The sequence below is a fragment of the Syngnathus floridae genome, chromosome 11 (genome assembly GCF_059516105.1).
Source record: "Syngnathus floridae isolate MCC-2025c chromosome 11, RoL_Sflo_1.0, whole genome shotgun sequence".
Classification (NCBI taxonomy): Eukaryota; Metazoa; Chordata; class Actinopteri; order Syngnathiformes; family Syngnathidae; genus Syngnathus; species Syngnathus floridae.
The window spans coordinates 8,553,442-8,576,767 of record NC_142423.1 but is presented as its reverse complement, the minus strand read 5'-3'; the positions used below and the strand labels follow the sequence as shown (position 1 = coordinate 8,576,767).

Here is a 23,326-nt window from a genome sequence, read left to right as displayed (position 1 = left end):
AAAAATGGAAAGATGCTTGATGATTTTCGTTTGTTCCATTCACTCATCTGGGAAATGGCAAAAATGGTTATAATTATTAAACGACTTCTACAATATAGCATATGTATATTTTGCAAGTGTGGTTGAAGACAAATATGATGATGACAAAATCGCCCAATGTATTCTTTAATTAATGCTTGTGCAAGGATAAGAGTTACAAAAGAAATCTACAGACTAGAGATGATAATATATCCTGTTCCTATCATACATTATTTGTACAAGTCATCATTTTAACAGCATTTATGCATTCGATTAAACGTACCTGTTACATTTGAAAAGATATATCGATCATCCCGGCGAGACGGACGACAAAGACCAAAGGAGCTGATCTAAAGCGAGACCTTGTGCCATCCAGACATGGCGACAAGCTTCATTGATGTACTAGTATCAAGTTTCTAGTACAAAATCAACAACACGAACGCAGCACAATTCCTGCAAATATCTGTAAGTGCATTAGTAGTTCATCGCAGGAATTCTACTATTTTGCAGATTATTATTATTTTTTGAATCTACATTGATATATGATTTTGCTATTTTCTTCATATCCCATGTAAAAGTTACAGGAACGACGTGTGTGGTTAGTCCTTTACAAAGTGCCAATGTCCTTGAGATGTTTCTATTAAATACCCTAAGCAAAGTTTTGATTGTGCTTAGTCAGTCCATCCAATAATCAAAGGTTCAACGATAGCAGGCCACTGACGCTAACATGCAATCACACTCACTGATAGCCGAGATGGTAAAACTGGTGCAAACCATCAAGTTACTTTTGTGCTTTAGATGCTAAAATTGAGAATATGCAGCATAAGTGGCATTCACATTTATACTGCACTGACGGCACCTTAAGAGATATCAAACAAACCTATGCATTTTTTTTTTATGAGATGGCATTGGTCTTAAATTACTAAAGACATTAAAACAGTCTGCTTTGTAAATGTAGTACCTTTTAAAAAAATCTTTTTTTTTTTTTTGGGTGAGTAAAATAATTTTATCGAGCTGCCATCCATATGGAGATACCAGTTAAATATTTCCTACTTCCACTGGAGGGAGCCACAATTCAAATCTGCCACAGTATTTATTGGCAGTAACCAGTCACCTTCATTATACCTTCTACTTGGGGTGTCCTGATTCTGATCCTCTTATCAAAAATCAGGTAGATCACTCACTGCAAAACATTTGGAATTCTTCATTTTCTGAAAATGTAAAAGGGTCATTAAATGACCAAATAATTCAAAGCTATAAAAACGTCCCAAATTTAAAAATGTATACACCAAAATGTTAATTTTTAGGGTGGTGTTTTTTATATCTGTCTTGCCTGATATACTAAAGCTGCTTCACTGCAGGCCATTAGGACATCCAAAACTTTACTTCAATCAGTTTAAAAGATGGCCTAGTGGTTTGCTACTACTTTGCCTCACACTGACAAGGGCAGAAAAGTTCCAGCTCACAGCATATTTGTACCCTAGTAAAAGTCATTGACATGGTCCTTATTATTGGTGAACAAGAGGCCTTTCCAGTGCATCCATTTTAAATTCAACATCTATGCTAAGTAAGTGTATTATTGACTATTTAAGTCAAAGTGTGAGTGGCGGTTTGATGGGAACCAGCAGTTGGATTAAACAAGTGCTGTGTAGCGATCAGTCGCTGTTTTGCAATTCTTGATTTGTGTCTAACCGCCACGACTATGCGTTACCCTGTTTGTCTGAGGAGGAAGATGAGGTGGATGGCGAAGGGGAAGGAGCTTTAGGGAAAACCCTGTCAGTGGGAGTCATGCCCGGACTGCCAAGACCTGACGAACTGGAGCTGCTGGAGCGATGTGGCCCTTGGCCCTGCGTGAGCATGGGAGCCGGCCGGACCGGTCTGACGGGCGGCGGCCTGATGGGCGCGTTGGGCCTGCGCACCGCCAGGGCGGGTTTGAACGTGGTCATGGTTTCAGAGGAGGAACTGCTGCTGCTCCGTCGCTGAGCCGCTTCGGGATCTCTGATGACCATGGTGTGCAGGGGGCTTCCGGGGACATCCTGGCCACCGCCGCCGGGATGTTTGAGAGGTTCCAGCGTGTCCAGGACAACATCAGGAGCGTGTTTGGCAACATTCTGTCGCTCCAGCTCACATAGCTCATGGAGGGCTGTGTTCATTGTTTTCTCTATGTCCTGAAAAACAAGGCAGACGGACAGAAAAGCTAAGAAATTGACGCTAGCAGTAAAAATCCTTCGTTATCTATCACCACTCACATCCGCGAGGGCTTCTGCCTCCAGCGTTTTGTGGTCTCCCACGCTGGCGTGCCGAGAGGTGACCGGAGACGACCGCTGAGGGTGCCCGGCGGCCCCATAGGTGGCGAGTCGCCGCTTCTCCGGACTATCTATGAGGCCCCTGTTCATAGCTATTTTGTGAGGGCTGCACGGCCGAGGCGCCACCCTCGGGGGCCCGTCGGCGGGTCGGGTGGGGCTGTGGCCGTCGCCGTTCCTGTGGCGCTGAAGGGGAGCTCCATCTGACCGCACTCTTGCCCTAGAAGGGTCCGTTTGAAATCAATCGATTGTTCCGGAGTAAATTTATGTTTTCAGTGTAGGGTCTCATAATTTAATAAAATGTTAAAAAATCTGTATGAATTTGAATTCTAACTCACCTTCCAATTGGTGGCCCGAAGCGACGTTCCAGAGGGTGTTCAGATAAAGACTGGTGTTCATGTCTGGATGACGATCGGTCTTCGTGGTATCCACTACTGCTCTCACTGTCAGTCCTTTGAATGCTTTCTGAGAATGCATCATCCCTGTATCAGATTAGAAAAAAAAATTAGTATCTATTTGTCAGTATCAAGCAAAACACAAATATTGTCTTTGCAAAGGCAGGATGTAATTCATGTTGTTTTAACATGTAAATATTTGAATTTAAAAAAACAAAAAAAGCATTTTACATACATGTCCTGCACCACAATGTACTGGTGCGGGATGAGACCATCCACACCGTTATGTCGACCCTCCCACCAGTCCTCCGAAGCTCGCAGGTAAAGTAACAGCGAGGCTCCTTTTTTGAAGGAAAGTTCTCTTGGAGTTCGCCCCACATAGTCAAACTTGGCGATAGCTTCTATCTGCTCCAGCTCTGTCAAAAAAAAATTCAACCAAATCAGATTTTGTAGCAATATGATGGATGAGTGATTATTTGAACTAGCTGTGACTCACCATCGTCACTTGTGTTAGGTCCAGTACCGTTGTCTACCTCATCAAGAGCGCCAGCGTCACTGTGTGGACTCTCACTGATCGGACAAAAGAAATTGCAACAATAACCATATTCGAAATGAATATAAATATTGACATTTCATTCGGCATCTGTTATGGAAAAAAAAGGGAGTGTTTGTTGGTGGAAATAAAAATAGGCAAAATATTCATTAGAACTTTGACATTTGAATGGCAGATGTAAGGCTTAAGTGTCATTTTCAAGGATCAAGGCTTTAATTTGGAAAATGAAACACAAGACTTTAACTCTTTGCAGTAATTAGGAGCAATTATTGTCCGTGTAAAACCAGATCGAAAACAACCTCATGCTTTGTTTGGGTACAAATGACCAGTTTCATCCCAATACGATATCATATTGATTACATTTCATAGCAATGAGATTTCGTACATTTCTGGATAGATATATTATTAGATCATATATTATTCATGGGCACATGCTGGACACCTTGCCTTAAAACTCACCAGTATTCCTCGCCTCCAGCCATGCACTTTTCATATACAGGCCCCTCCAACTCACGCTGGCCTGGGAATATGGCTTCATGGTGGATGATGATGGTCTTAATGACTTCGTTAACGTGCGCTTGACAGGCCACGGGATCCTGGTCCTCCGGTATGGGCATCAGCGTGGGGCCGAAGCAAATAGCAAGGTTGTAAGGGTCCATCATGTTTTCGTCACTGTACTGGGATAAACTGGAGGAGCGGAGGCAATTAGCGACACAGCGGAGCTGTCACTCAGTTGCTGTGAGGAGACTTACTGATTTAGAAAGGCAAACAGGTATCTCAGAACGATGACCACGGGTGGCGGGAGAGTGGCAACAATCTGCTGGAGGTGATGAGCTCGATCGGAACCAAAGTCCAACTCTAAAATAAGAACACATTCGTTTAAGATCTGATAGACATAAATGAGATTTTTCATGTTCAACATGAATGGGAGGAAGCTCCACGTTTGGCAAGTTTCCTGTTAGATGACTCACTCGTAGTGGAGATGAGGTCGAGGAAATGCTCTTTAGGGAACAGCGGCTTCTCCAGACCCCTGAAGTAGAGTTTTAGTACGCCGGCCACAGAGTTGATGTCATGATCCGATTGATCGTCGACCAGCGGATCTTCACCTACACAGACACAATCGAACCTTCCTCTTAGGCGATGTTACAAATCAAAATTTTCATATGATGTTTGGATGATGCCTGTATATTTATTATGACGACAAGATCTCATAAATAATGTATCTACAAAGATGAAATGACTGGCTCTGACCTCTTTCAAATGCATTTTTAATGTCGTTGACTTCCACTTGGGATCCCGGAACTCGAAATATACCTTGCTGTTGAAGACCTGTAAACAAACAAATCTGGTTGAATACGTTTTAATAGAGAAAATATCATTTCACTTCTTACTTTCCAAATCTGACAAAAAACGTTTTCAAGAGATTTGAATAGTTATGATAGTTTTGGATTTTTCAAGATAGTTTAGTTATTTCATTTTGGCTTTTTTTTTTAATTGAATTATTTTTAATTAGCTTTTAGAATATTTTAGTTTATTTTTCCAGATCATTTTTAGTGTAAGATTTATTTATTATTTGCTAACATATGGCGTTGAATATTATAGAAAATTATAGAAATTATTTAATAAAATAAACTATTAATTAATTATTTAAAAAATAATTACATTACAAATAATAGAAATTGACGGAAAACAAATAGGGAATATTAAGTAATAAAGTCATGGAACATGTGAACCCACCGTAAAGATTGATGTATCGGACACAACTCTCAACCACCACTGGTATGGGCTGCCCAGAGTCCTGCAGTTACATTGAAATTATTATTAACAGATGAGCAACAAACACACTGACAGAATGAATCAAGTATTCATTGTTTTAATCGAATCATATCAAATGTTACAGCTACCAAACAACACTATGCAACCAATGTGATTATCACAGCATGTACACTTAAAGAAGCACCAACAGAACAGAGGCCCAGAAAATATAGCAAAACGGTACTGCGACCAAGCTGTAGGACAGTGTACCTGAGTCCTGGCTCGGACATTCCGTCTTCCCCTGGGCAGAGAGCAGTAAGGCACGTAGACGGCGGAAGAGAGGCGACAACAACCACAAACAAGTTAGTGAGGAAGACAGATCTCACAGAGAGAGAGAACAAAAAAAGAGGAGGCCTGGAAATGCCAAAGCATCGATTCAGTGTCTTTGCAAGACACGAGGACATTGGGCTTGGCGGAAGTTGGGAAGGAGGTGGGGCTAGATTCAAGTCAGAGTAGGAGAATACACATCTCACTTCAAAACCTGCAGCTGATTTTGATAGCATTGTACTGCAAATGATCTTTTTTTTATTTGGACTGAGTGCGTAGCAAAACAGCAGGACAGAGGCGGACTTTGCTCGTTTTATTTGAAAGAGTCTGACACGGCCAAGCGGCATGTTTAAGGAGCGAGTGGACTTAATTTGTCCAGGGATGAGAGCGTTAAAGGCAAACTGCAGCTCCACATTTGCTTCATTTGCCCGTGTCTGACTTGACGAGCAGACGGCGAAGGACAAGGCGACGAGCAAGAGGAGGGTCAGAGCGTGAGCGAGCCAGACGTATGGGTAAAAAGCGTGGCCCAAAGATGAGCGGGACGGGAAAAAACCCAAAAAATCAAAAAGACCACCAGAGAAATAGCGGAGCTCACCAAGAGACAAAGAGCACACAATGGGGCTTGTACCTGGATGAAGGCCTCCATATTGCCGTTAAACAGCTTACGCCTAAAAATGGAGCGAGGTCTAGACTTCCGCATTCTCTGAGGTTTAGGGGGAAGTATGGGGGGCCTGGGGAAAGGGTGGGGGGGTGCACGGTTGGTATGACAATTACGAATAATAATACTGGAGTACGTCACAAATATCACGCCTTGATTTGACTCTGACTGTTTCTAATATCCGACTTTTATGGAATCAAATAGAATTTTGCACACAACTGAGAACTTGTGTGTAGCTTAGCTTTGTCAATTTCTTCTCAAAGAAAAAAAAAAGCTAGCTTGTCAGTTGGCGAATCGTAATAACAATCTGATTTTGTAATCATAACAAACCGACAACTGTCTTAAGCAATGTTAACTTTGACATTCCCATTCCCACATTGAGATCTCATTTTTTGTCATATTCATGGACACCAAAGGAAGGATTTTAAAAATCAATGCCCACTTTATTGTCTCGGTTGTCACGGGACATCTTACCTTGTTGTTCCATATTCAGCCCTCTCCCCTAAAAGGAAACAGAGCACAAAAGGCGCTAAATCAGTATACGGCGCTTTTCAAATGGTACAGTTGAGTGCCAGCCCAAAAAATGCAAGGCTGCCAGATGGAAACGGAAAGGGGTGTTATGAGAAAACAGCCATCTATTCAGGCGCACTCAATGGGGTGAGTACCATGGCTGCATTTGTCACGCCGCCAAGCAGCGACCATTCATCCGTCGCCGTGGTAACGGTACAAGAGCCCCCTGAAGTCCCCCAGATAGCCTGACTGCTCTCTCTAGAGAGTGCAAGCAGCTTTTGAGGTGTTGCTTTATAAGGGGACGATTTCATAACACACATACTTTGATCAGGGAATGAGGAAAGGATGGTTGCAGCATTCTGTCATGTGTAAAGCAGCTTTCTGCTCAACTTCGCTTCATGTCACATGATTGTAACCATGCAGCAGAAAACTTGAATGACTTTGTAGTTGCAACATTCAGTCATTTGGGTACGAGTTCAAGCCAATGTAAACGGAGAACCTTCATGCCTTAATGATCTAATTTATTTCCATAAAGCGTTTGCGCCATCCCCGACATGACATTTTAAGGTTACCAATGGTACCAAGAATGCACCGAGATGACAAGCTCAGTTAGTGTCATATCAACTCTTTACAACCAGTATTTTGTCCTTCTTAAATAGAGACTGAAGAAGAGGACAGTTTTGGATTAATTACTTTTAATACAAAAACTTTTTGGGCAATTAAAAATATTTATTTTAAATAGTACAGTCAGCTGACTTCTTAGCGAAGGTCCACTGAGTGCTCATTAAATGCTAATATTAACCCCAAAAAATTCTCCTTGTCAGCAAGATGAAATATTCATAATTTAAATAATTTAGTATTTTTTTTTAAAGCGTGGGATTAGTGATTAGTACAATTTCAGTTTTGTATGCATTTCATAATTCTTACCTTCTCCCAGTGTCTGCTTGAGAAGGTCATGTTTGGCTTGAAGTTTGACTATAAGGTTGCTGCCATTTAAGTACTCTTTGTATTTCTGCAGGGAGGAAAATATATATTTTATATTTGAGCTTTTACGCAAATATTTTGCAATATCTTATCAGAACTTGCAGTGAAATAGAAGCCCTCCGTCTCCTGCTGATTGGCTCGTCTCTTGGAGATGTTGATCTTGCTCATGTAGGAGTCAGATGAGGCTGACTTTACCGACTCTGTAGACTGACTGTGCTGAAAGGCATCGGATACATCGAAGTCCTCTACTGTCAGCATGTCCTGAAGGGTCTGCATTGTGGCGTCCAGAGTCTTCCTCACCTGACATAAACACGCACGCATGTATTTAACATTTGCTAAAAACGCCATAAAACATCTATCATCAAGTCAATCTGTCAAGGAAAAGCAGACATATCATGACAAGAAATAATAAGTCCATGTCTTCAGTGTGCATTCCTCTTCTCAAAGAAGACTAACAATACATTTTGTCATCTTTAATCATTTCTTTGACAGGACGTGAGTGTTGCAGATAAAACCAGTGTGACAAGTACTAAAACAAGCCGAGCAATCATCGAAACATATTAAAATATATATATTTTTTTGCTGACAATTATTGACTTTTCTACCACTTAGGTATCACTAACCAGTAAAACCAGGGATATTAAAACTATCTTAACATAATTAGCTTAGGTCAAACTAATTTTTAAAAACAAGAATACATTATTTTATGAAACATTGGAAATTAAAACAACACATTTTGTTGAGTTTAACTGAATAAAAATGTGTTGCAAACCAGAGCTTCATAAAAAAAAGATTTTTCTCAAATAAGATTTTAAAATGAGACTTTAAAACATTGCAAAGAAGAACAATAAGGCATATGGTTCTTTTGTTCCTTCCGTCTCTAGCTAGTATTAACTGAAAAATGTGTTACTCTGTCTAATATTATCGAGAAATCAATAACAGCGATACATTTATACGAGTATGTAAAATTAGTAAGCGTATGATGTCATTTTTAAAATTAGAGCACTTCTTAATGACTCTTCACTGGGCTTAGAGCTTCATATTTAATGTGCTAGACAGTCGAAATATTCTCCCACAAAACTTCACACATACAGCAGAAGATATCAGTCTTTAAATTCTCCTCCTGTCCTTTATATTTGGAAATTGTCTAAACCTGCACAACAGGTTACTTGACTTCATGTGCTAAGTTGACTGAAGTTAGCGTGGCACATACGACATGTTTATTTAGACCCAGTAAGAAAACATGTCACCTCTTCATTTTCTATCTTGAGCGTCGCCAGGCGAGTCTGAAGCTGTTGATATCGCATCAAGAGTTCCGTCTGGACAGGTTGCTGTGCGCTCACCTGGCACACCTGGCAGGAAAGCAGGACACAAATTCTGCCGTGATGACTTGATAAGAACAAAAAGACCTTGAAATGAGCTCGCTATCTCCTGCTCACCTCATCCCCCATGTGCGGCTGATAGTCAAAGCGTGTTGGAGGGCAGAACATCTGAGAGTGCATGTCCATGAACTTGTGCTTGTCTCCTCGTACATCCATGGCGTCCACGGCTCCTTCTAGAACATCCAAACCCTCATGTCGAGACGTCTCCAGGCTATATTCGGCCGACAGGTAGGTTCTTAGGGTTCGCGTCAAGCTTGCGTGGTACCCCATGTCGCAACACTATGAGCGGGAAATTCAACATAATCCTAATTAGTCTACTCAATGTGTGTTCATCTTCGAGGTACTAGCTCTACTTACATCGATCATATCGGACACATCGTGGATATAGTATTTCGCCACCAAGGCATTAGTGGCAGCCAGATTGAGAAGATAATCATTGCGGGCCTTTGTACACTTGAGTTTGTTTTCGAAATACTTGGCTTGTCTCTGTGAGAAAGAGAAACACACACAAACGCATGATGATAAACAAAGCGGGTGCAGCGTGACAATATTGCAGCCAAATGTTGACTCGACTGGTTCCACACAATAACAACAATGTGGCATTTTAAAATGCAAGTCAGTTTTACTGATGACAAAGGAATTTATATTGGGAAATGTTTTTTTTTTTTTCATAATATTCATCTTTTGTACCATTTACTATGCATTCATCACTACCTATCATGAACTATTTTTTTCCCATTATATCAGGTAACTATTAAGTCAATATTCAGCATAGACAGTATCTTATCAAAAAACAAACCTTCTCTTTCATTTTCTCCATCTTCTTCACCGAGCTCCGTCGCTGCGGCCGTTCGTCGTGACCGTATCGCAGCAAGGCGGTGCTGATGTCGTTGGCCTTGCCGATGTGCTTCTCTTCCTGCTTCTCGGCTTCCTTCAGCTTGCCCTCGGCGCTGATGCTCTCCGTGTGGTACATGTGGTACGTCTTCATCACCTGTCATGATACACAATACATTAAGCGAATCAGTCAGCAAATAAATAAATAAATAAATAAATAAATAAATAAATAAATAAATATATTTTAAAAAGAAGAAAAATGTATGTGTATAAATTGTAAGTGACTCAGTCAGCAAATAAATAAATAAATAAATAAATAAATAAATAAATAAATAAATAAATAAAAAAGGAGAAAAATGTATATGTATAAATTTTGTATGTCTTGGACTTTAAATAAAGAACCAAATAATGACCACGGAATAGAGAAAGATGGTTTCTGATGATCTAAAAAGGCATATCACATTGTGTACAGCAATACGTTTGTCAGGCTTATGTATTTGCTTTTGCTACCATTCATCACAACAGGAAGTGTAACTTAATCATCTTGCTCAATTGGAGGCTTTGAACTGGGTGTGTCCTTTTTCTCTTCTCTCTGTTTGCCTGTTTGTCTTCTCCCTTGAATACCAAACCTAGACCCATCCATAAAAACAAAACACACTGTCTGAAAGGAATGTAGCCACAAACACGGACAGACAACCGATTAAAGGATTTATCAAGATAGTTAAATGGGACGTTCGAATGCGAATCCATGAATCGACTATATGACACAGGCGCTCAATCCAGTTTGTCAGGCTAACAACCCTGATGAGAATGTTGGTAAACCTAGCATAATAAATCCCCAAACCAGAACCTACATCTTAAAATGAACTATGCCTTTTTTGAAGAGAGTAGCCCTTAACTAAATAATCAAATGACCAATAAACAACCACAAACTGAATCTGGTGCAGCCTGACTCACTCCTAAATTATGGTTCCCTAGCAACCCTGTCTGCATGCGATTTAGTAAAAGGACAGTCAGATCGATTAAGAAGGGAGGAAAGGGCCTTTCATAGTGACAGCAAGCAACGCGCTCCCAATAGCAAACCAAATAGTGCAAGAAGCCATCAACCGATCAATAGCGTACTGCGTATGCAGCTCCCAAGTTTTGCAATTTTAATGTGTACTCATGTAAAACCACCACGCCTTGAGATACTAGTATAATTCATTCCGTGATGTTGTTCGAAATTGGAAACTGTCATATCGTAAAGCATCTTTTTCCATTAAAATGAATGGGACTAAATTAATCTGTTCCACACTGACTGCCACAAACGACAATTTTTTTATTATTATTTTTTTAAACATTCTATAATTTACTCTTTAAAATTGTTATATTGTCTGTCTACATGTGTTGTTGCACTCTTTGTGTTCAAAACATCTATTCATATAAACATTTATTACTTAAAGTGTTACAATACTGGTGTGCATAGTCTTCTGAATGCAGACAAAAACGAATAATCTTCCCCATCAAACAGATGTGTCCGACCTTCAGCAGCTGCTCATTTTCACCGCTACGAGAAATACAACCACTTTCCCCATCTACCCCAGGGAGAAATTCACAATAGATGAATGCAAATGTGTGTGTGACCTCAGGAGTAGTTAGAGGATAAAGTGCTGATCAAGCAAGTCTGCCGTCTGCAGTGTCAGGCCAGCCAGCTGACAATTGAGAGGCAGCAGGATGTAGCAATGGAGAGAGACTTGCAGCTAACACGCACGCAAGGCCAGACAACCTGTTATGGACATTAGAGAAGGACAATAATATATGACTCACTGTGTAGAGCTCAGTGGTGACTTTCACAAGCTCCTCATGCATCTGCACTCCGATGTCTTTGCTCTGTAAAAGATATTAGTCAACATTAGAACACGGGTGGCCAGACTTGTGCTCAAGGCCAGGGGTGATTCTAAGAAATACATTTTTACGGTGGGCCGGAATAAAGAACAAAGTGTTCTGGATATGGTCCCTCAGCCATATCTTTACCACCACTTTATTAGACTCGGAGCTATGAAATTCTTCAGTATCAACTACTGATTGAGAGCTGAGACTTGTCATATAAAAGCTGAAGTTACTGTTGCTCAGCAGCTATGACGAAGCTGACATGATCCCCTGGCAGTGCTAACAGGCCCAGAGGAGGAGGGGGTTCAGAGGTGAGGGACTCTGCAAAGTTCACGTCTTTGCCACCTCCCAAAGGACCACTTGTCAAAAACAACAACCTTGTGTTTCCAAAAAATGTCAGCATCAGCACAATCGCTCCACGTATTCCTCAATAAACACCCAAGTCATTGCGGTTCCACATGTGCAGTGTATTAGCAATGAAACAGCACTGCAGATGAATGCACCATAACGTGATTTTTGTTTTGAAAAACTTCTCCAATTCCGCTAAACCCTTAGCGGGGGAAGACAGACTTTCTGCAGGCTGTTCCTAACGCCTCTCAGGGCTGGCTGGCTGAAGGCCAACCCATCAAGGCTCCCATCGTGACACTGCAGAACCCCCAAAGGAGCATAAATTATCCTCCATTCCCCTCTGCTGTCGAGCGATAGTGATTTCAGATCGTTTGGGTAGAATATTCATCACAACCCCCTGAACCACAGCCACTTTTCTTTCTTTACACAAAGCGCATATTATGCACATCTGTTATGAGAGCGTCGTGACTCCATTAGACAAATACCCAGTTGTACAGAAATTATGAATGAGATTCTTATACAAGATCAGAATTTATGATCAGCAATAATAATAATAAAAAAATGCGAATAATAATAATATTAATAATAATAAATTATTCATATTAATTAAATTTTTAGCACTTGTCTTCAAAGCATTTGCATAGAAAATGCAACAACATGCAGACGGTGGCAGCTATTTAGGGTTAAAGATGCTACAATTTAGGCACTAACAATTCTTGAACCACAACTGATGATTCAGTTGAAAGGCTAGCCAGTAATTTAAGACCACCTATGACAACGAGAACCATCTTTCTGTCGTGACAATTGTATGTACCAGTCATGAATTTCAAGCCGGTGACCCGTGACGATGTATGTTACGCATTATCAGTCTGGCTTGCACGCCTTCATCCATTTCATTCCAAAGCTGACCTTTTTAAAAAGTCTGAGGACATCGTCGCCCACGTGTGTCAGGCGGACAATGACGTTGTTGTTGTAGATGTCACTGAGTGTAGCGTGGTCTCTGCTCTCTCGCCGGGTCTGATCCAGGACCAAGTACCAGCAGTTGATAGTAGACAAGAGATTTTGGTCCTTCCTGAAACAACCACAGAATGACAGCATGAACAGTTAATGGTGGAAACACGCAAGCTTGATGATAGTTATGATCTACTTGACGTACGTTCTGATATTTGAAAAAGCAAAACAAAGACTTTGTTCATTGGTTTCCGAGAAAATGAGCAAGCATACCTAACAATGGTCATGGCCCATCACAAGGCACCATTTGAACTCATAGTCACACCAAAGGTCAATTTAGAATTTTCAATGAAGGTGATCGTGCTAACTCCTAGCCCACAATGCTACCACCATAGACCTCAATTGTGAGGACATGAAAATACATTCCCCGAACCCTTGAAGCAGTTATCATCTAAACCCCAAAACAGCACATCGACCAAACAAACACTGCACTAAATTTTGGATTATCTACTGTCCCCATCTCAAAGTCCTTTTCTGCAAGGTTGTGAATTTTACTCGGTCCTCATAAAGATAGCTGGATGGACGTGCACGCACGCGCACGTGCACACACACACACACAAACACACACACACACACACACACACACACACACAAACACGCACAGAGCCAGCATGCGGGCTGCTCTTGCCTCATTGCTCGAGGGAGCATGTGAGTTCAATTACGTTCACACCGAAGAGTTTGTTTATCTTCTTTTTCTTTAGGAAACATAAGACTGTCTGTTTTCCCACCGTTGTGACTGTTATGAAGCCTACAAAAACTTTTATCATAAATTCATAAAGACATGACGGTCAATGACCAACGCTAAAATCTGATCAGAATTGTTTTTTAACTACTATTACTTATGGGACAGATGACTGGAAATGATTTTGTGAAGGATATAACGCTACTAAGTTGGAGGGGAAATCTTTGACAAAGATGAAATATGAAACATTAAAACGGTACATATACTATTATTGTGCTATGTCTGGATTTAGTGTCTCTCTGAAATCAAACGACGATTCGGAAGCACAGTGCTTATTTTTAGAGCTTGCCTCAGTTTTGAAGAGCTTAAAAAAAAAAAAAAAATTCACTTTGATTTTCTGTCAAGTCATACAACACCTTTGATTCTTTTTGTCCCTGATGAGTTATTGTTTGGCTTTTTCATTTCTGAAGTTAACACTGAGAAGCTTGTTTAACTTAACATGTTCTTTGTCTAAAGAGTAACTGATTTATTTTTTGATTAATCATGGGGCAAATCGAATGCACTACTTAGATGCAACCAGCAGAGGCACTGTTGAGTCAATCTCAACGACTAGTACAATATTTGCAAAGTACAAACATCAGACAAACAAAAGTTAAAACAAAAGCTACAGTTGATAAAAAACATATTCAGGAAAAAGATACAGGGTGCTGAGCATCAGCATCTTTTTGTTATTCCCTTTTCATTCCAGTGCAGTGAAAAGGTGAAGCCGCCCTTCCCGCAGGCTTTTCTTTCAAAGCCAAGCACGAGTTTGATCCTCGACACTGGATGCCGTGAGATTAACAGTAAAATCTTTTGCTGCTGGCTGCTCCTCAATATGGCCGAGAAAAAGTAATATTCATGACCAAGCTTTTGCGGGGCAAGAAAACAGCACTCAGAAAAAGAGAAAAAGGAGAAAAGCAAAACTATTGCTAGCGTTCATTACTTGGAAAGTAATTGCTTCATGCTGAACTTACCTTGCTTGATTGACGCTGGGAAAAACAACAATCAATCCAGCAGTTCCCAAACACCCAAAGACATATTTTGACGGACCGGTATCGAAACAAATGCAGTAAATTTATACTTAATATTGTCTTGAGCTTTTTTTCTATTCAACAAGCTGGTTCCATCTTTTTGGGGTAATCTTTTTTTCTTAAAAAAAAATAAAATAAAAAACTCCAAAGGCTTGTTGTTTTATTGCCAGGTGCTGCTTGGGCTCCATGTGCCGGAACAGTTTTGATGGTTTTATTGCCTCGTTTGCGAGCCTGTGGCGACATATTACTCAGAGCCGGTTTGGTGAATGTGATTCAAAGACTAGCTAAAAACTCGTACCTGAAGTAGGATTGCTATGCAGCTGTCACTCCAAATGTTTTTAGAATCGATATTCTATGTGCAGCTGTCACTCCAAATGTTTTTAGAAATCGATATTCTATCAATCAATTGATTAAATAATTGGATACAATTTTATGCAACATGAAAATATAGTGCATCCCCATTGAGGGTTTTGTAACCAATTATTATATATTGTTTAGTGATTTTAACAACTAAACAACAATTAATATCAGACAAGAGGGATTAATGTCGCACTCACCAACGTTTTTGAAACCGATTCTGATTGGTGATGTTTAATCAAAGCTTGTTTGATTAAACACAAAAGATAATCAGTGTGTTTTCATGAATTTTTAACAAAAAATGTCTCTAAACGATTAATCGATTATCAAAATAGTTGTCGATTATTTGATAATCGTTTACTTCTCGGTTAATTGATTAATTTTGACAGCTGTAGACTGCCCATACTATTTCTTAAACGATACAGGTTGTAAGATCTGCATACCATTCAATTCCGCATCATCACCACAGTACCTAACGATAAATTCATCAGATATCACGGCTGTATCATAGACAGTCTGACCGTGTCCTCTTTGTCTGTGCGATGTCAGAAATAAAAGTATGACTCTTAAAAGAGACCGACCGACTTTGCACTCATTACAATAACGGAGAGTGAAATCAAGCCTTTCTATTGATGATCATTCTAAGTGAAGGGTGCGGAGCTTTAGGAGCTGGGGCCGGGACAACGGGTGACATGAGAAGTGAAGCGATGGGAATATCTTACTGGGTTCTCCCTTAGACTGAACGCTCCATTAATCAACATCTCCGACATGGCAGCTCTGCGTGCTTTGACTACATTCATGTAATTGGCCGAAGAGAATGAAATCAAGCAAGACAGCTCACCATTGCCAATGAATAACCAACCTTTGTTATGTCTGACATGAATTTGACATTCACATGTGCATGATTTGAATTTATGTAACATGTTTTCTAACAAACTATTAGTTGACGACAATATATAAAACGCTTTAGGATGTGTTTGATTCATGACCACACTAAAATCTAAACAACCCCCCCCCCAAAAAAAAGCATTTACCATTTTGAATAGAACGTTTCATTCCTTCGACTCTAAGCTCACTAATTCTCTGTGACCGGTGAGGAAATTCGAGGATTGAAGCGTCGGCGTCTGGCGTGAAGTTGTTTGAGAATGGAAATGAAATGACAAGCAGACAGAGAAGACGAGCTTGGCTTGGCGGGGGTTGGTAGAGTGGGTTAAGTCTGACCTAGTTGGAAGGAACACAGCAGCCCGAGGCCAGACTTCCTTGGCCTTGGCTACATTTCAGGTCAATACTTTATACCTCCTTTTTTTTTTTTTTATTGTTCATCCCTTTGTTCCCTGTCTGTACAGTCCTATTCCTACCAAGCAGTACACACCATTGGCATATGGCATGTTGTGAAGGCTAAGAATGCAGAACAAATAAATAAATAAATAAATTAATTTAACCTTTAATCTACAGTAGTTTGTTTTTGGTACCAACTGTCAAATTTTAGATACTCTGCTGCTTGTTGATTGGTCAACAGAGAATGATCACTTCTGACAATGATAATGGAAAGGTCGATGCAGGAACTCACTTGAAATGCTGGTGCTCTCTAGAAGTGCGGATCTTGGACGAGTAGCGCTCTGCTAATTTGTCCAGGCCTCTGGAGAACTCCAGTTGGAGCTCAGCCTTCCGGCGGAAGAAGTCCTGCAGGTCCTGCAGCAGCTGCAGTCGGGACTCTGACTGCTGTTCCAAACAACGGAACTGCTCCACCAGCTGGTTACGGATCTCTGCAGATCAACAGGAGGCATCACTTTTAGTAGGCAAAGAGCCAGTGGGAATACGTGGGCCATGTTTGGTGCTGTCATTCTTACAACATTACACACTGGAAGAGCTGCAATTTGTTAGGAACCTATCACGCTAGCGGAAGTAGTTGTTTAACAGAACAAAGACATCCTAATTGGATAAAAGCAGATGTCTAACTGCCTTTGTCTGTCGTGTGTGTGTGTGTGTGTGTGTGTGTGTGTGTGTGTGTGTGTGTGTGTGTGTGTGTGCGTGTGTGTATGTTTTGTAACACGCATGTCTGTTTATTGCTGCAGACAGCACGGAAAACAAACTAGGTCAGCATGCATTGTGCTGTGAGAGCCTTCGGAAAGATTTGTCTCAAAACAGCAAATATGAGGAATTCTTTTAATTGCAGCATTGCTGCAGTTCACATTAGGATGTTGGCAAACTTGCTGCTTCCCATCATACACAGACACAGAGGAAATTATGAGTTGAATTCTGTTTTTCTTTCGTTCTCCTCTTTAAAAAAAAAACAAATTAGCAGAGAAAACACAACAGCAGCCAGAGAGACAATCAAGCTTGAAGGCCCAACTAAACATTTTAAACAAAAAGTCGCTAGTTCAGAAATACGAGCATGTCAACATGACCACAAGCTACTTGCAGTCCTTCCAGAAAATGTGAAAACAGTTAACCAACTTAGTTAGCATGTAGGTTGACTGGCCTCCCTAAATCCATTCCATTAATTCCGATCAATGTGCTGTAATAGAGCATCTTGCTCCGACTACCATAATTTGCAAACACAATTTACACCAATCAATTTCACACAAACATCACCTCAACTATCAATGAATTGGTTATTATGACCCCGTCTAGTTAAGATGCGGTATGTTGATTATACATTTACTGACGCACACACACACACACACACACCCACACACACACTAAGTGCTACGTCTGTATGAGCCATTAAAACAGTTGAGGGCCATTAAGGAGGCCTAACAGACGTTTTCAAGCATGCATATGATTTGTTCGCACATAAAGGAACTTTGTAGAGCGTCAATGATGAAAAGCGCTTTTATTCTGTTTTAAAATGATGGAAACTGTAGGACAAAAGGTGTTTGTAAATGTTCTCCCATCATGTGAGTGGAAATATGAATGAAAGAAGAGGAATATAAATAAAAATAAATATGCAGTCGGACATGACAACCTCATGTTTTTCTTTGGTAATGCAGTTGCCTAGTTACATGCCTCTGGAGGCATCACAGCCAGAGCGAGCTAATCCGCCCTCTCTTTTGACACCAGTCGTTGGCGTTTGGTCAAGGACACCGGGCGACTTCCTCTGTTTGGAAAACCCGATACACAACCGAGAACGAGGAGCACCGAAGCAGCAATGAGCTCCAAAATAGAACATCGTGCTGAAATTGACCACAATTTTTTTTTTTTTGCAGAGTGTATATAGCAAACCAATGATAACATTTAGACTGATGTGACAATATAATGTCATCAGCGAGGCATCAAATAGACTTCTTATTTTTTTTTTTTTTTTGCATTTGCTCTCCAGACGGCAGGCTATTTTTAGAAGCTAAACTGTTACTAGGGATTGTGCAATATTGGACTACAAGCGATGAATGATTCAAGCTTTCGCAGAGTGTCCATAATCACGCGAGGACATGGGCAAGCACTTCACAGTTCCATGTAAAACACTGAAAAGTTCCCCTCTACATCAAGCTGTCAAATGTAAGTGAGTGTGAAGGTGCACACCAACAGGGATGAGAACTTTGTCTAAAAGTACGTGATCATAATGGGATTCGAACAATCAACATTCTGGTGTGGTCTGGGGACATTGGAAAACACACTTTAGGTGGAAGTAGAAGAATACATTTGTAGTTGAACTTTTAAAGTTGAATTTCCCATCAGAAATCATATCAGTTGAGGTCATTTGTTTACAATCCTTTCATAAGTCATGTCAGCACTCTTACTTACGCTCATTGGAATGCTACGATACTATTACACCGATAACGCTTTATCAACGTGATATTTATCTTCAGTTTAACTGAAAGGTACTCAGGCAGTGATTTTTTTTTCTGCTCCCAAGAGTGAGGATTAGAAGAGAGGGAGTTATTTGTTGATAAACCTTTGCAGGAACCAAAAACTAGTATCGTTCTCCTTTGCTATCAATCACATCCTCCATGATGTCTTTTAGAGTCTTGCATTTTGAATTTCCCAGTTGTTCTGTGCATATCAAAAAAAAAAGATTGACATTCCATTCGTGTATATTCTCTGGGAAATTTCTGTAAGTGAAAAAGAAAGCTGAGCAGATCCTGTTTTTAAACAAAAGCAGTCTGAGGTTGATTCAGCGCCGCTCCCATGTCATGTATTGCGAACATGCTCTGATGCACTCACATGTAGTGGCTGCAACTTCTGCTGTACATGCATGCAAGTGGGCCAAGTTGTCCTAAAGGCAGGGCTGCTTGTGCAGAAATCCCATTTTGAGGAGTCATTGTCGTGGAAGCAGCCTGCTGCGGTTAGCTAGTGCCGCTCTCCGGGGCTGCATATGCAGTTAGCCATGGGTGGCTAGTCACATGTGTCCTAACCCAGACTGACACGTTGACATCATTTGGTTCGAATCAAGGCCGTGAGCGTCTCAATGCACTCACAGACGCTCTATGCTTTTTTTTTGGGGGGGGGCTCCGCGTGCATGACTTCACGTGTCATTCCCTGGATGTGAACGCTTCAAATACTGTTTGTGCAACCGCAGGACAGGAAAATCCACATTGTGCTGTGCTGACATTCCAAGCAGGCTTCACTTTAAATGGTGTGACACCGGCACACGTCTGCAGATTCACACGCTGGCAACAGAGATGTAGTTTCGCTGTCGTAATGCAGCCCTGACATTGCAAGGCAGTGTCACCCTGGCCATTCTTTTATTATGATGAATAAACAACGAGACCCGCAGGCTGGGGCCACGTGCACTTCATGGAATGCGTATATCTACACCTACAAAGGCGACAATGGCGAAACATAACCGGTCATATCCAACGTGAAAGAAAAGATATCTAAGACATACAAAAGTGTGTGAATATGGAGTAAAATCAAATTAACCTACAGTACATGGAACGATACATACTATTTTTAAATGTCACTGTATTCATCATGATACATAATTAGTTGTGAGAAACTTATTTTCGGCTGAGGTTACAGAAACTGTCAATCAGTTTGAGGCCAGGAGATGACTAACCTATTTTTCCATTTCATGAATGAATACTAGCTCATCAATGAAATATTTGGCGATATTCACACATTCATGTCCAAGCGTGTACAGTTCTACAGTTCTAGCAAAGAGCACAAGTATTTCTGTGTGTGTGTGTGTGTGTGTGCGCGTGTTAATTGTGCTACTGCACTGCCAGTAAGTCAGCATTAATGTAGCCAAGTGTCAGTGTCAAATGAGCCCATTTGCCGCTTCAAGATGATCTAATCCCACTTCCAAAATGAGCTTAACATGTCATTTTAGAAGCTTTTCGTGAAATGGAAACAAGCTAAAATGCTGTGGCGGCTTTTCTAGCCATCACCGAGGCCGAAGAGCAAATAATGGACCAATATGTGAACCAATGAGAACATGCTAAAGCATGAGGCTTGTTTGATAATCAACTTTGATCATTTCCTCCATTGGAAATTGTTGTTTTTGTAAAAAAAGAAAGAAAAAAAGCGTTATTTAATTTTTTTTTTCCCTACTGGTGCCTGAGTAAGTTTTTTTACTTTGTTGCAAAAATATACACATGATCAATTTAGAATACAGGCTGTCACTTTAGGAAACTTCAGGAATGTTAGCAATATACACAACAGCTCAGTGAGTATCGATTTAGTTGGACAGTCCCAAGTTTATCATGTCCACTCCGTCGCTGTGAAATATCAATTGCTGTAGAAACCTTTTAAAAATTCATTATAGAAATTCAAAATACAAAATGTTAAACGATACACAGTCAGCTTGCTGACTGAATCGTGTTGCAAGGTCCAGAGTTTAACATTATACCCAAAAATGTCCACTCTGTAAGCCTGAACAGACTATAAAGGTTTATTTTAACTGTTTGTTGACCAAACACAAAAAAAAACAAATACACACAAAAAAAACGATTATTGTCAGATCAATCGAATATGACACTTCAGTGAAAGGACAATGGAGGACAATGCAGCGTCTTATTGCTTCATACACACCCTGCAAAAGGACAGCTCATATCCTTCTTAGCCACAAATTTAGATTCAGAAAGGAAAATCCTTTCATGGTTTATAATTGATGCAGACACCATCCATTATTGATGGACTTTCTCAACTGTTTGCTGGGTGACCTTTTCGAGCTGCTCTTGCAACACGATCATTTTGTTGGAGTCTGCATTATCATTAGTATTGTAGATTGTATATCTGAAATGCGTGACGGATTTTAGGGAAGATTTCCCAAGATAGGAATTAGACCCATTTTCCCAGTTGGGTGTGCAGCTTAAAAGCTGCAGCATGAAAGTCATCTGCAGTAGCCTGACAATGCAGCCTGCTCCTTACTCGTCATGCAGCCTGCAGTCTTCATTGCTCCAACGGAACCGGTTTGGTCACGTTTGGACAAAAGTGTACTGCCAAAAAGGTGATATAAAAGGGAGGTGGTTTTGGACATTTCCGGTGGGATGCATGCATTTAAGAGCATATGCAGACAGACCCACCCCTCAGCTTTGCACGCACGCACATACGCTTGTTGTAAAGTTGCACAATTGTCACAGATGAGCAGCACCGACCTTTCACTTGGCTCTCATATTCAGCTATGATCTCTTTGTCCTTCTTCACTTTGGCCTGCGTTGACATGGTTGGAAGGAGGCTGGCTGGCCCAAATAGTCGAGGCGGGAAGAGACTGCACCTTTACTCCGTCTGCACTCGCTCCGTCTCCGCGGCGGCGATCAGAGGCCCGACATAGCCCGAGAATGAAGCTCAAGTTGGGATGGGCGAAAGGAGCAGCGGCCTGATGATCTGGTTTGTTCTGTTATGTTTTGCTGCGTTGGGCTGTGTTTAAGGCGACGTCGAGCTGGAAGTGCACACGCGATCCAGACCACTCCTCCACAAGAACTCCACAAAGACGAGTCACGTTTGACTCACATTTCAGAAGAGGGAGGGAGGAAAAACGGAACGGAAAAGACGGTAACGAGTCTCTCTCTCTCTCTCTCTCTCTCTCTCTCTCTCTCTCTCTCTCTCTCTCTCTCTCTCTCTCTCTCTCTCTCTCTCTCTCTCTCTCTCTCTCTCTCTCTCTCTCTCTCTCTCTCTCTCTCTCTCTCTCTCTCTCTCAATTCAAATAGTTCATGCTGCTGTTCAGAGAAAAAGGGTGAATGGACGTGTAAGACTCCTCCCCTCAACCCCACCACTTCCATTCCATCTAACTTGAGCATGCACGAATATTTTTTATCCATCTAATCATCTGCGTATCGATCCTTCTTTCCATCCATCCGTCGTCTCGGGACCCCTTGCGTCCTTAGCAATTACCTGGGTTGCCTCCCTTGTTGCAGCGTCTCTGCTCCAAACTCATAAACTCTGCGCATCCTCCTCATATCCTGCCAGTTTGATTGCAGTATCTTCAGTAGCAATCTCTCATGAGTGCCTCACCACAGCGGCCCATTATCTGCAAAATCAAATCAAATACTACCATCATGCTCGACCTCATAAAAATCTCACATGACATGGAAGACTGTGTATCCTCACTACATTCTAACACTTGGGACTTAGCACCACAATTAATACAAATGTGAACAAGTGAAATTATTTCAATATATAAAAAAAAAACTAACCTTAAAAAATACTTGTACACTTCCTGATCCCAACTAACCCCTAACTTTAACCATAGAAGCCAAGTCGACTGTGCAAAACGAGTTTTAAAGATGTTTTGAAAAGTGTGTTACTCCCCTCTGCTGGTGGAGCAGACAACTAACCGCGGTTCATAAAGAAAATTCCTCAATCTGTTCAAATAAATGACGGTTCTATTTAAATCTGTACTTCAAAATATTCTCACTCATTCTCATTAGTCACAGTATCACATGCAGCGTGAGCACAAACAAAACAACCTCCCCTGCATTTGCTGCGAATTGAGGTGAGATTGCCTGAGGCTCCAATCAGTGTGTCATCACTCTACACCCGCTCATCCCAACTGTAAAATCCTAAATATAGTTTATTTCGCCACATTAGCGTGCTTGCGTCACAGAAGCGGAATGACGCCTGCTTGGAAGTATACATGTCCCAACATCAACCCTCGTTGACGTGAGTTCACTCATGACAATGACGTCATTGGACTGCAAAAAATGCTCTTAGCAAACAAGACAACTAATGAAATGAGAATTAGATTATTTAATTTAAAAAAAATATCTCCCAGTGTAACAGGAAAACTTAACCTAACAACAAAAGTAAACAAAACCTCCAAGCCGAGCCTGCAAATATTATGTAATTTTCTTTTCACCCACGATTCCACGAAGTTGTCTGAGTGGAGT

General features: G+C 40.9%; 1 protein-coding gene across 3 annotated transcripts; it reads right to left on the bottom strand.

Annotated features, from left to right (window-relative positions):
- Positions 1-149: 149 nt before the first annotated feature.
- On the bottom strand, positions 150-22,966 carry LOC148390876 (SLIT-ROBO Rho GTPase-activating protein 3-like). Of its 3 annotated transcripts, XM_088389142.1 has the most exons (23): positions 22,634-22,966; positions 22,332-22,467; positions 16,627-16,822; positions 12,846-13,008; positions 11,526-11,588; positions 9,685-9,876; positions 9,243-9,371; positions 8,943-9,164; positions 8,754-8,855; positions 7,606-7,803; positions 7,447-7,531; positions 6,484-6,511; positions 5,980-6,082; positions 5,007-5,067; positions 4,521-4,598; positions 4,241-4,375; positions 4,022-4,127; positions 3,729-3,956; positions 3,213-3,286; positions 2,952-3,132; positions 2,660-2,803; positions 2,268-2,541; positions 150-2,186 (listed from the first exon to the last, which is right to left on the bottom strand). In XM_088389142.1, exons 2-23 carry the CDS (start codon positions 22,372-22,374, stop codon positions 1,719-1,721), a joined length of 3,273 nt encoding a protein of 1,090 aa, XP_088245268.1. In that variant the 5' UTR covers positions 22,375-22,467; positions 22,634-22,966; the 3' UTR covers positions 150-1,718. The 3 variants fall into 3 exon arrangements, with proteins under 3 accessions (XP_088245268.1, XP_088245267.1, XP_088245269.1); XM_088389141.1 differs by lacking the exons at positions 22,332-22,467; positions 22,634-22,966 and adding an exon at positions 21,596-22,011; XM_088389143.1 differs by lacking the exons at positions 5,980-6,082; positions 22,332-22,467; positions 22,634-22,966 and adding exons at positions 5,295-5,325; positions 21,596-22,011.
- Positions 22,967-23,326: the final 360 nt, after the last annotated feature.